Source organism: Bubalus bubalis, chromosome 7 (genome assembly GCF_019923935.1).
Source record: "Bubalus bubalis isolate 160015118507 breed Murrah chromosome 7, NDDB_SH_1, whole genome shotgun sequence".
Classification (NCBI taxonomy): domain Eukaryota; kingdom Metazoa; phylum Chordata; class Mammalia; order Artiodactyla; family Bovidae; genus Bubalus; species Bubalus bubalis.
The window spans coordinates 97,269,949-97,283,570 of record NC_059163.1 but is presented as its reverse complement, the minus strand read 5'-3'; the positions used below and the strand labels follow the sequence as shown (position 1 = coordinate 97,283,570).

The window sequence follows — 13,622 nt, the reverse complement described above, 5'->3', positions numbered from 1 at the left end:
GCTATCTTCCAAATACAAACTGAAAAAAAAAAAATTCTGGGAAAACTCCTAAAGGAAGTTTCTCTCCTAATGCTTTGTAAGTTTATGCTTCCATTTTCTCTATTACATCAAGCAACCAAATTGAAATCTATTGAATTTATCAAAAATATAAGAATTACTGATTAATATGCATAGGACACATCTTCTGAACAGGAAACATATTTTTCTCTTTGTTAAGTACAAAATATATTGTAGTCATAAGACATCAAAAATGTACTTGATGTGGATAATTAATTAATTACAGTGAATCTAAATTAAATTTTAAGCATCACTTAAATTGATTTAATTCAAGTAAAATTCATCCTAGTCACTAATGGCTAATAAACTGAACCTTAATGACTCACAATCAGAAAGAAATATTTAGGTTCATATTCAAGCTTTTAAATTAAACTAGAGCAGTGCTCAGAGAAGGCAATGGCACCCCACTCCAATACTCTTGCCTGGAAAATCCCATGGATGGAGGAGCCTGGTGGACTGCAGTCCATGGGGTTGCTAGAGTCAGACACAACTGAGCGACTTCACTTTCACTTTTCACTTTCATGCATTGGAGAAGGAAATGACAACCCACTCCAGAATTCTTGCCTGGAGAATCCCAGGGACGGGGGAGCCTAGTGGGCTGCCATCTATGGGGTCGCACAGAGTCGGACACGACTGAAGCGACTTAGCAGCAGCAACAGCAGAGCAGTGCTACTCAAATGTTTTCAGGTATCAGAATACTGGAACTCAGAGCACTTTTTCTAACCACCCAAACTCTGATTAAACTTTAAGCTATTGAATAAATAACTTTTGGGGAAATCAGGCCCCTCTCTTACAGTAGGTTTTATTATATATACCTGACAAAAATTATGGATGGGGGTCGGGGAGAATGAACCATTATGTATTTGGTTTTATAGCAAGGCTCAGTTTGGGTTGAGTCTCTGAAGAACAGTTTGAGAAACACTAAACTAGAAAGCTCTAAATAGCCACATTTATATGTGCAATTTACATCAGGGCCTTTAATGCCTTTTTAACATTTAAAAATGCCAGCAGCACCTAATAGCCTCCTCAATTATCAACCATCTCTGATGAGCTTTCATCTTCTGCCTTCAGAAAACACAGATTTGGCTCCATGTGGAGCAATCTAGGGTCAACGGGCCCTAAAGACACCAGAATTCTTGATGTTGCGCCACATCCTTGCATATAAACGACGTCTAGTTAGGCCTGCAGTGAACTGGACTGAGCATCATGAGCTACCATTTAAAATCCCATTTGCCTCCACCTTCACCCGGACTTCTCTAACTTCTCAAATCTTCTGATCTCTGATTTTCCAAACTACTGGGGTTGCCATCCCGAAGACTGCAACACAATACTGGTTTGATAATTGCTTATCTCTCCCCTCCACACCACAACCAACTTGCAGTGTCAGTAAACACATTATATTTCTTTTCTAAGCCAAACATACACAGTGCTGAGCAAAGAGCTCAACAAATATTTGACCAGCACTCAACCAATTTGTTGACATCTGTGAGATTTCTGAGGTTTTTTTCAATGCTGTTTCCAAAAGAAAAAGCAGTGTTCTTTACCTTTACCCAAGTTTCTTTAATGCCTTGTTTGCCTTCCAGTTTACTTTCAACTTTTAACGAGGCTGGTATGTCATGGCCTTCAAAGGAGAAAATGTGCAGTGATAGAAAGTCAGCCCAGTGATTTAAGCAAACCAAGAACTCGGCACCATAGAGTTCTGAAAGTGACTACAGGGGCAAGCAAAAAGGAGTGCAAGCCAGCAGACCCACTCTTTTAAGAAAGAATACATAGCTAGGAAAACAGAGTTCCTTCCTTCCTTCTTTCCTTCCCTCTTCACCTCCCTCTCTCCTCCTTCCTTTCTTTCTTCCTCTCATTTTTTTTTTATTTTTCAGAATATATTAAAAGGTAGCTACCCACCCACCTACTTACCTGCTTTATATTGGGTTGGCCAAAAAAGTTCGTTTGGGTTTTTCCATGGAAAATAAATTTTCATGACAGATCGGTTTGTACATATTTTTCACTTTTCTAAACTTAATGCGCCATAAAAATTTTTTAAAATTAAGTCTCTGAAAAGTACACTTGTCCCTCATTAACCACAACAGATTGGTTCCAGGACCTGCTGGAGGTACCAAAATCCACTGATGCTCAAAGTCAGCCCTCCGCATCTGCAGTTCTGAATCATGGATTCAACAGACCTTAGATGATGCAGGACTGTAGTATTCATTAAAACAAACTCATTAAAACATATGAGTGGACCTGCACAGTTCAAACCCATGTTGTTCAAGGTCAACTGTATATTTGTATATATTCAAATTATAAAGCCAATGTTTATAATACAGAGGAGGCTCAGAAAAGAAAAACAAAAAATCACAGCTCTTAGCTTACCATAGATGGGGGTAAACATGAAGTAGTTCAGATTACAAATATTATAGGCTTCAATTCTAACATCTTTCCAGATGCCCTGGGTAGGAAAAGAAGGTCCCCAGTCCCAACCAAAGGAACACTGCATCTGTAATTTCAAGGGAAAAAAAGAAGATAGACTCTAATTACCATGAGACTTAAACATTATGGAAAACCTTTTCTTTTAAAATAGTACGTATGTGTATATTGGTTTGCCAGGGCTGCCATAACAAAATACCACAAACTGGGTGCCTTAAACAACAGAAATTAAGTTTTGCACAGTTCTAGGGGTGAGGAAGTACAAGATCAAGGTGCTGGCAGGTTTGGCTTCCTGGGCTTGCAGACGGCCGCCTTCTCACAGTGCCCTTAGCAGCCTTCTCTGTGAACACACACATACACCCTTAATGTCCAAATTTCCTCTTCTGATAAGCACATCAATGATACGGTGTGTGTTAGTTGCTCAGTTGTGTCCGACTCTTTGCAACCCCATGGACTGTAGCCCACCAGGCTTCTCTGTCCATGGAATTCTCCAGGCAAGAATACTGGAGTGGATTGCCATTCCCTTCTCTAGAGGAACTTCCCAACCCAGGGATCAAACCCTGATCTCCTGCATGGCAGGCAGATTCTTTACTGTATGAGCTTCAGGGAATGATCCTGGATTAGGACTAATCCTAATGGTCTCATTTAACTTAATCACCTCTTTAAAGTTCTCACCTCCAAACAGGGAGAAATTTTGAACTTCTTGAGGGTCAGCACTTCAATATATAAATTTGGGGGTTGGGGGCACAGAATTCAGTCCATGATAGTGTGTGTGTGTGTCCAATTAACGGCATCTAAAATGACCCACAATGCACAGCTCCTGGTATTCACACCCTAGTGTAACCCCTTCCCTTGAGTATGACATGACCTAATGAATCACTTTTAACCAGCAGAATACAGCAGCGATGAGAGCATGTCCAAAAGTAGGTTATAAAAGACTGTACCTCCTGTCTTAGGTGCTCACTCAGCTCTCTCTTGGCCAAGAGGGAAATTGGCTGCCACGCTGCGAGGCAATTCTGGAAAAGGCCCACATGAGTGAGCCTGGAGGCCCATCTCAGGCCCACCAATAAGCACATGGTGGAGCTTAGGCAGGCCTCACCCAGGCTTAAAGTGACTGCAGCCCTGGTCCAGAGTTCGTCAGTAACCTCATGAGTGACCTTGAGCCAGAAGTACCCAGCTAAGACACACCTGCATTCCTGACAGAGACTGCGATAACAAATCTTGTTTTAAGCTGATAAATTTTGGAATAATTGTTACATAGCAACAGATAACTTAATACAATAACTACTCGATCAACCTAGGCAACATAGTTAAATTTGGTAGAAAACTTACAAGACTATAAAATCTAATTATTTACATTTATCCTTCAAAAGCATATTACACTGAAGCAACACAATAGATACTCTTTAAATTTCTTCAAAATATCTCTGAACCTACTACTATTCAGTTCAGTTCAGTTCAGTCGCTCAGTCGTGTCTGACTCTTTGTGACCCCATGAACTGCAGCACGCCAGGCCTCCCTGTCCATCACCAACTCCCAGAGTTCACCCAAACTCATGTCCATCGAGTTGGTGATGACGTCCAGCCAGGACTGATCTCCTTTAGAATGGACTGGTTGGATCTCCTTGCAGTCCAAGGGACTCTCAAGAGTTTTCTCCAACACCACAGTTGAAAAGCAGCAATTCTTCGGCGCTCAGCTTTCTTCACAGTCCAACTCTCACATCCATACATGACCACTGGAAAAACCATAGCCTTGACTAGACGGACCTTTGTTGGCAAAGTAATGTCTCTGCTTTTTAATATGCTGTCTAGGTTAGTCATAACTTTCCTTATAACTATAAAAAATGAGGAAACATACTGAAAGATAAAAATATACATAAACAGACAAGAAACTCTGGCTAGACTTGCAAACCCCTGTTTCCTCTAGGATGAATTCAGAAGTCCTATGTTCTAGAACTTACATCCCAGAAATAATAAGTTCAGAATGTAGACACCTATTGCAATTACCCTTCAATTAAAAATAAATAAATTTTTGAAAGTAGAAAAAAACAAAATAGCAAGAAAAATGAAAAAAAAAAAAGCCCTCAACATTCAAAAACTAAAATCATGGCATCCAGTCTCATCACTTCATTAAAAAAAGAAAAGAAAAAAAAAAAGACTTCAGACACTGACACAGGTAACCAGAGCAGAATTTTTCTAACTTCCACTTCATAAAAGAAAAGAAAAAATTTTCCAAACCACAGTCAATTAAAATGTGTGAGGCTGAGTTAAGCTTTTAAAAGAGAACAAGCACCAGAGGAAGTACTGAGATCTTCTTGAAGGGTGTGCTTGCAGAACAGAGCTTAAGGATCTGGCCACACTGTTATCATTTAAGCATTTGATATTATTTCCTAAGTTCTGTACTTATCTGTAACAGAGAAGATTCAGTTTCCATTACAGAGAAAAACAAAGAACTAAAACCACTTCACAGCATCTGTAGCCGCATAAAATCAGGACTTAACAATCTCATGTTCAGAATGAAGACCATCTTGGGGATAGTTACTGCAGGGTTTTTAAGTTCAGATATGTAATTATTTTATTAGGGATAGAGAGAAGGAGGAGGGCAAAACTATTCAACATCTTATAAGGCAGATTATTTTCCCCAGCAAGGGTTACAAATCACTCTAATTCATATAATCTCTCCAAATTAAAGTTTTCACTTATTCAAAAATATGTGTGCAGTGCTCTCTATGTTTCGGCCTGGGAGTATATTAACATACCAGACAGAAACAGTCCTTCTACAGCACTCACAGTATATAGCGAGAGATTCAGGCACTGAACAAATAGTCACAAAGGAAAATAAAGGAAACAAATTGAACAAATAGTCATAAAGGAAATAGCCAGGGAACATATAATGGTGTCAAGACACGTTCCCCTGAATAATAGTGACTTTTAAATAGAGACTTGAAAGGTGAGTACCACTTGTTCAGTGTGTTTAGGGGAGAGGGAGTGAAGGCATGCTTTCAGAAGGAACAGCATGTATGAAGGCCTCAAGATGCTAGAGAACATGGTGCATTCCAGGAAATGAAAACAGTGGGAAGAGACAAGCAGAAGACCAAAACAGTGGGCACATGGGCCAAACTTAGCTAAGAACTTTGGACTTTAGCCTAAAAGCAATGATAAACTGTTGAAGAGTTTCAAGGGGGGTGGGGTGGGGGTGTGCCGCAATGATTTTTATCTAACAGGAACACTCTGGTTGTTCCTTGGGCAAATTAATTGGAGTGAGGCAAACGAGGTCATTGGGTACCAGTTGTGCAACCAGAGCAATACTTGATGCAAGAAATGGTAACAGATGGAACCCAAGTGTGGGAGTAGAGATGAAGCATGAGCAGATTCAGTAACTACTAAAAAGGTAACATCTGCATCATCAACAGGACTTCTGAGTCTCTTTTAAAAAAGAGACAGGGAGGTATCAAAAATAACTCTGAGGTTTCTGGCTTGAGCAACTGCTGCAAATGGTACTCCATTCAGTGAGACAGAGAGCCCTGGGAGCAGGGTTCAGATCCCAGGTGCAGTGTTGGACACAATGAGCTTTAGGCTCCCATGGTATGTATATACAATGGAATATTAGTCAGCCTTAAAAAAGGAAGGAAATTCTGGGATGTGCTGTAACATAGATGAACCTTGAAGACATTATATTGATATCTGAGTATGATATGACCCAATGAATCACTTTTAACTCACAGACTAGAACAGTGATGAGAGTATGTCCAAAATTAGGTTATAGAAGATTGTTTAAGTGAACTAAGTCAGTCACAAATAGACAAATATTGTATGATTCTAATGGTATGCGGTATCTAGAGGATTAAAACTCCTAGAATCTGAAAGATGGTGGTTGCCAGGGGCTGAGAGTTGGGGGAAAGTGGGGAGTTGTTTTTTTAATGAGTACAGAGTTTGTTTTGCAAGATGAAACAGTTCTGGAGACTGATTTCACACAATGTGAATATAATTAATATTACTGAATGTACACCTAAAAGAATTAAGATGGTAAATTTTGTGTTATGTGTATTTTACCACAATTAAACTATTTTAAAATAAAAATAAAATTAAAAACTAAGTGTGACATAATATACTAATTCATCCCTGTATTAGTCATCTAGATTGAGAACAGACTCAAAGGAAATTAATCACCTGTGGCTTTGTTATCTTTTGTTAGATGTTATGAGAACCTTGCAGGAAAATATCACACATCAACAAATGCATTAACAGGTGCAGAAGGCTAGTAACAACTATTGCTCATAAATATGAACCCTGCAGTCTGACGTAAAGCTTGATAAGCTTAAGTGCTTTAAAAAAAAATTGAAAAGGGGAATTCCCTGGCAGGCCAGTAGTTAGGATTCGGGCCTTCCACTGCAGGGGGCATGGGTTTGATCACTGGTCAGGACACAAAGATCCTGCAAGCCTCATGGCAGAGCCAAAATAGAAACTGTCAAGGTGCATTATCAGTCACCTATCTTTCTTCTTTTTCCAATGTTATCCAAGTTCTTAGGTACTCCTCAAGAAGGGAACCTAGAAAGAAAAGTTCTCCTCAAAAATTCATATAACATTTGGTTCTTATTTCTAATTTTCACTATAAATCCCACTAAGGGGCAGGAGAGAGATGCCCATCTTCTGAAATACAACTGGAGTCTTCAAACAAGCATTTCATATACCATCATCCCATCCTTAAGGCTCACGCCCCTCCACCGTGAGAGCCTTACCTTGCGAATAAAGTTGACATGGCATTCGCCATCCTGCACAGGTGGAGGGCAGTTGGGGGGCACCCAGTAGGCAGTGTGACGTTCACTCCTCTGGTTTGCATATACCACTGGTGACTGGAAACGCACCTCAATGATGTTCACTGCTTTGACCGTATGTGTAATATCAAAGCTCTAAATTAAACACAAAGAACGAATATGAAAGCATCCTCGTGTATAAAATTTTAGACACAGGCAGAATGTATGAAAGATGCATAAAATAATTGAAATCTTTAGGTCTAGCCTTTTTGCTGAAGAAAGAACTTCTCCAAGATAGTATAACTTCGTTCAGTTCAGTTGCTCAGTCATGTCTGACTCTTTGTGACCCCATGGACTGCAGCATGCCAGGCCTCCCTGTCCATCACCGACTCCCGGAGGTTACTCAAACTCATGTCTGTCAAGTCGGTGATGCCATCCAACCATCTCATCCTCTGTCATCCCCTTCTCCTCCTGCCCCCAATCCCTCCCAACATCAGGGTCTTTTCAAATGAGTCAACTTTTCGCATGAGGTGGCCAAAGTACTGGAGTTTCAGCTTCAGCATCAGTCCTTCCAATGAACACCCAGGACTGGTCTCCTTTAGAATGGACTGGTTGGATCTCCTTGCAGTCCAAGGGACTCTCAAGAGTCTTCTCCAACACCACAGTTCAAAAGCAGCAATTCTTCGGCGCTCAGCTTTCTTCACAGTCCAACTCTCACATCCATACATGACCACTGGAAAAACCATAGCCTTGACTAGATGGACCTTTGTTGGCAAAGTAATGTCTCTGCTTTTTAATATACTGTCTATGTTGGTCATAGCTTTTCTGCCAAGGAGCAAGTGTCTTTTAATTTCATGGCTACAATCACCATCTGCAGTGATTTTCGAGCCCAAGAAAATAAAGTCTGACACTGTTTCCACTGTTTCCCCATCTATTTGCTATGAAGTGATGGGACAGGATGCCAAGATATTAGTTTTCTGAATGGTGAGCTTTAAGCCAACTTTTTCATTCTCCTCTTTCACTTTCATCAAGAGGCTCTTTAGTTCCTCTCCACTTTCTGTCATAAGGGTGGTGTCATCTGCATACCTGAGGTTACTGATATTTCTCCCAGCAATCTTGATTCCACCTTGTGCTGCATCCAGCCTGGCATTTCACATGATGTACTCTGCATATAAGCTAAATCAGCAGGGTGACAATATACAGCCTTGACATACTCCTTTCCCAATTTGGAGCCAGTCTATTCTTCCATGTCTAGTTCTAACTGTTGCTTCTTGACCTGCACACAGATCTTTCAGGAGGCAGGTAAGGTGGTCTGGTATTCTCATCTCTTGAAGAATTTTCCACAGTTTGTTGTGATCCACACAGTCAAAGGCTTTGATGTAGTCAATAAAGCAGAAGTAGATGTTTCTCTGGAACTCTCTTGCTTTTTCTATGATCCAGCTGATGTCGGCAATTTGACTGCTGGTTCCTCTGCCTTTTCTAAATCCAGCTTGTATAACTTAGTTGCCAACTTTTAGTTATAACTGATCACATTCTCCTACCCAAACGTAGATTTCTAGGTTTTCTCCTGCTATTTTTACTGAGAGATGATGGTCCTAGGCCAACAGTGCAAACAGAGACTGTGTTTAGTCCTGGAAAGTCTGCTCTTGCTATTTACATATGGCTTTGAATTGCCAAGTATTTCCTAGATACTTCATAATAACCTGACCCTCTGGTATGCATAGCATGTAGTTTCTAAGTCATAAGTTATTTTTGTTTTGAAAAGTCAACCCTTAACAGGGAAGGGAGATCAGGATACAATCTCTTCAGGTAACACTTCCAGAAAGGAAGGAATACTTCCTTTTAAAAATGGCTTGTCAGCTGTCATTTCCCTTGAAACTCTGGATTCCAAACAACAGAGAAGGGAACAGCATTTTCAAACATTTCCTATGTGCCAAAAACTAAACCAATCGTTTCATACAATTAACTCATTAAATCCTCACAATAATTTTATAGGGCTTGAGTGTCTTCATCATTCAACAAATACGGCAACGAGAGATAAAGTAATTTACCCATTGCATCAAAGGACTTGTTCTCGCTGCTCGTCATAACAATGAACACAAATACAGTGGTTCTTTTTCACCTGATGTCATTATGTACTTACGTATCTTCTGAACATGTTGTCTGTTTTGCCAATGGGAACACTGTTGAGCAGGACTACTGCAACTGTATCGATACCCTCAAAAACCAAATTTACTTTACTCCATGTGCTAAAAAAAGAGATTTTTACAACAAGATGAATAAAACATTAACTTAGATAACTAGTCTTTTTTAATTATGAATGAAAGGAATAAATATTTCAGAGAAAATATACATTCTTGGAAGGCAATTTTCAATAAAGTTTTCAGAAATACTGCTTTAATACATTTTTATGTTGAGTCATCCAGTTTAACTTTCTTGATAATATTTCAATCATTATCAAATCATGACCATGACTTCTAATTTCCATGCATTGACTTTTCCCCTAGAACTTCACAAAGTTCTTATTTGAATCAAGTTCAATATTGATAACAGACACAAAACATTTTCACAAACTATTACATTTACTGATGGTAAGAGAACATATTAACCAACTAGCAAATATCTGTGAGTAAATATTATGTGCCCAGTACTCTGCTAAGCCTTACAGAGAACTAAAATAGTCTCTGAATTTAAGGAATCTGAAATCTGTTTAGCATTCAAGCCTAAAACACAGGAAACAAAGAGGAAGTTTTCAATCTCTTCTACTTTGTGATATAGTCTTGATGAATGACCGCAAGTGATATCAGAGTTTATGTTATAAGGAAGGACTTCAAGAAGGAAACAAGAGTTTAAAGAACAAAATAAATAAAATGTGGTATATCCATACAATAAACTAGTATTCAGCAATAAAAACAAATGAAGTACTGGTGGACATGATAACACAGAACTTGAACTTGAAAACATCATTATGCTAAGTGAAATTAGCCAGTCATAAAGGAGGTATATGTTGTACAAATCCATTTCTTTGAGATTTCCAGAAGAGAAAATGCATAGAGATAAAAAATAAATTAGCAGTTGCCTAGGGCTGGGAGAGGACTAGGGGGATGGGGATGCAGGAAGTGGTATAGGACTTGCAACAGTAAGCAGCATTTTCACAGACAAGCAGAGAAGGTTCAACTTGATCTGCCAATAAAAAGGAAGACACTCTCATTCTTAAGCGAGAATATCACGGTAACATAAACATTTGGGGGCTTTCCTGGAGGTTGAGTGGTTAAGAATTCGTCTAACTGGTTCAATCCCTGGTCCAGGAAGATCCCATATGCCTGGGGGCGACTAAGCCCATGTACCACAACTGCTGAAGCCCAGAGCCCATGATCTGCAACAAAAGAAGCCATGGCAATGAGAAGCCTGCACATCGCAACTAGAGAGTAACTCCCACAGCAATAACGAAAGCCTGAGCACAGCAATAGAGACCCAGAGCAGCCAAAAAATAAAATGAATAAGAATTTGGAAGAGATGAATCTAATGTTTCTACATACAGAAGACTAGAGAATACAAAGACAAAGCAAGAAATCTTAGTAGGTAGCACAGGCCTAATGCCAGGTATTAAGGCCTAGGCAAAGGTATAAAGGCCAGGTATAAAGGCCTAGGCAAAGGTGGAAACTTAGAAATGAGGAGGCAGGGAGGGGCTGGATCAAGAGAAATGATAGGCAAAAATTAACAGGACTCAGAAACAGGCCAAATACAGGAAGATGAAGAAAAGATATGATAAGCCAAAAACTCACTGGGCATGGGAGATTGGGAAGATATTATATTAAGAGAAACAATGAGGTGGCTGGAATCTAATGCAAGCTTTAAGTCGGACAGTCAATTGGTTAACTAAATGTTGAGTTCAGGATGAAAGAGGACCCCCTATTGGAGATATTTTAAGTATTAGCTGGAAATAGAGTCTGAAACATTGTAACTCCAAGATACTGAGCACTATTTTCTGGCTTTATTTCTCTTTTAAGAAGCTAGTGATTAATTACGCACCCCCCCCCCCCAAAAAAAGGTCATATTAAAAGGACAGAGGGTTTTTTTTTAATTTAGCAATAACAGTGGTAGATATTAATATAATTAGGTTGAAGCTTCCAAGGTGGCCCAGTGGTAAAGAAACTGTCTGCCAATGCAGGAGAGCAGGTTCAGTCTATAGGTCAGGAAGATACCCTGGAGTAGGAAATAGCAACTCACTGCAGTATTCTTGCCTGGAAAATTCCATGGACAGAGGAGCCTGGCAGGCTACAGTCCATGGCATTGAAAAGAGTCAGACATGACTGAGCAACTCAGCACATGCACACATAATTGGGTTACATTCTGCTACATAACCCAATTGTACATTCTGCTACATAAGACTTCCCTGGTGGCTCAGACGGTAAAGCGTCTGTCTACAATGTGAGAGACCTGGGTTCGATCCCTGGGTTGGGAAGATTCCCTGGAGAAGGAAATGGCAACCCCACTCCAGTACTCTTGCCTTGAAAATCCCATGGATGGAGGAGCTTGGTGCAGGCTACTATCCATGGGGTCGCAAAGAGTCGGGCACGACTGAGCAACTTCACTTCTGCTACATAGGACATTACTGAAAACTATACCATATCTTTCCTCGTGTCCTCATGATATAATATAAGGCCAATAGCATAGTTTCTGTGGCTGGTTAACACTATATCAAGCAAATGATGTATATCTAAGACTATTTGACAATATTGTAAATATGTACACTTTATGGATTACTGGGAGAGCAGGGAAAAGAAAAGGCAGATAAAAGAACTAAGTCTAGGTGATGCCATTATAACCACTGGAAAAAAATGACAATAAGAGATAATTCTGTGACTGATGATCAGCAGCACAATCCTCATACACAAATCAAAGCACAAATCATATTTTCACTTTTATAGTTCAGGCTTTAGTATGACAATGTAACCTAAACAAACAAAAGATTACTGCAAACCGAAAAAGAAGAAAAGTTCAAATAATAATAATAAATGAATAAACAGATATAGATATAAATATAGATATACACACATATGTACCTCATATCAGAGTGGAGTTTAAATTTCTTGATATAGGTCCAGTTATCCAAGGCAATCCATCTGTAGTCAAGGTTATTAAATCTGTAGTATGGATCCTGTTGATAAAAAATACAGTAGGTGATTAAATATGCAAAAATAATTAATTAAATAAACATGAAATAAACCAGTAATGATAGTTATTTATTATCTAAAAATCAATTAACTCTTGGCCTGGGATTGCAAGCATTTCATATGCTGGCCCATCCCATCCTCAAGGCTAAAGCTCCATCTATTTAAGAGACCATTACCTTTCAAACAAAGTTGCCATGGCATTAGCATCCTAAAAATACTAAAAATATTTTTAAATGTAAAAGTCTAACAAAATACCTGAAATGAAAGCACGATGAGCTATAACTATTACAGTTTCATTAGGGCTTCCCTGTTGGCTCAGATGGCAAAGAATCTGCCTGCAGTGCCAGAGACCTGAATTCAATCCCTGGGTCAGGAAGATCCCCTGGAGGAGGGCATGGCAACCCACTCCAGTATTCCTACCTGGAGAATCCCACCGACAGAGGAGCCTGGTGGGCTACAGTCCATGGGCTTGCAAAGAGTCGGACATGACTAAGCGACTAGGACACACATAGTTTCATTATCAAAGAAATACGTGGAGATGTGGAGATGAAGATTGGGTTCCCCTGTTAAAACCAAACACAGAACCTGCAAGGTCACAGCAGAGAACGAACGGCAGCTCTCGCAATGGTGTGACGCCATCAGGCACGCACTGCTCTCTGGTTCTCACTTTGCATTTTGCTGCTACTATCTCAGCTGGCTTCCCTGGGGGGATGCTTCCTCTCTGTTGCCCAAAGATCAGCCGAACTCCCAACTCCTCGTATTTACTCTGCATTTACAAAGTTATTTTTCACTCAGCTTTACTGTAAGTGTGTGCATGCCAGGTCGCTTCAGCCATGTCCAAGTCTTTGCAACCCTATGGACTGTACCCCACTAGGCTCCTCTGTCCATGGGATTCTCCAGGCAAGAATACTGGAGTGGGCTGTCATGCCCTCCTCCAGGGGATCTTCCCGACCCAGAGATCGAACCCTTGTCTCTTACCTCTTATGTCTTCTGCATTGGCAGGTGGGTTCTTCACCACTAGCACCATCTGGGGAGCCCTCAGCTTTACTATGCTATGCTTAGTTGGTCAGTCGTATCCGACTTTTTGTGACCCCATGGACTGTAGCCCATCAGGCTCCTCTGTCTATGGGGATTCCCCAGGCAAGAATACTGGTGTGGGTGGCCATGCCCTCCTCCAGGGGATCTTCCCAATCCAGGGGTCAAACCCAGGTCTT

At 40.1% G+C, this 13,622-nt stretch overlaps 1 protein-coding gene across 2 annotated transcripts in view; it reads right to left on the bottom strand.

Annotated features, from left to right (window-relative positions):
• The window catches only part of MANBA (mannosidase beta), a 125,775-nt gene that overhangs the window by 102,223 nt on the left and 9,930 nt on the right, over positions 1-13,622 (bottom strand). For both annotated transcript variants that reach the window (XM_044946167.2, XM_025290371.3), the window contains exons 2-5: positions 12,298-12,392; positions 9,375-9,480; positions 7,217-7,387; positions 2,425-2,548 (exon numbers count right to left, since the gene is read on the bottom strand). In XM_044946167.2, the coding sequence (XP_044802102.2) occupies positions 2,425-2,548; positions 7,217-7,387; positions 9,375-9,480; positions 12,298-12,392 (496 nt within the window). The remainder of the gene's footprint in view (positions 1-2,424; positions 2,549-7,216; positions 7,388-9,374; positions 9,481-12,297; positions 12,393-13,622) is intronic.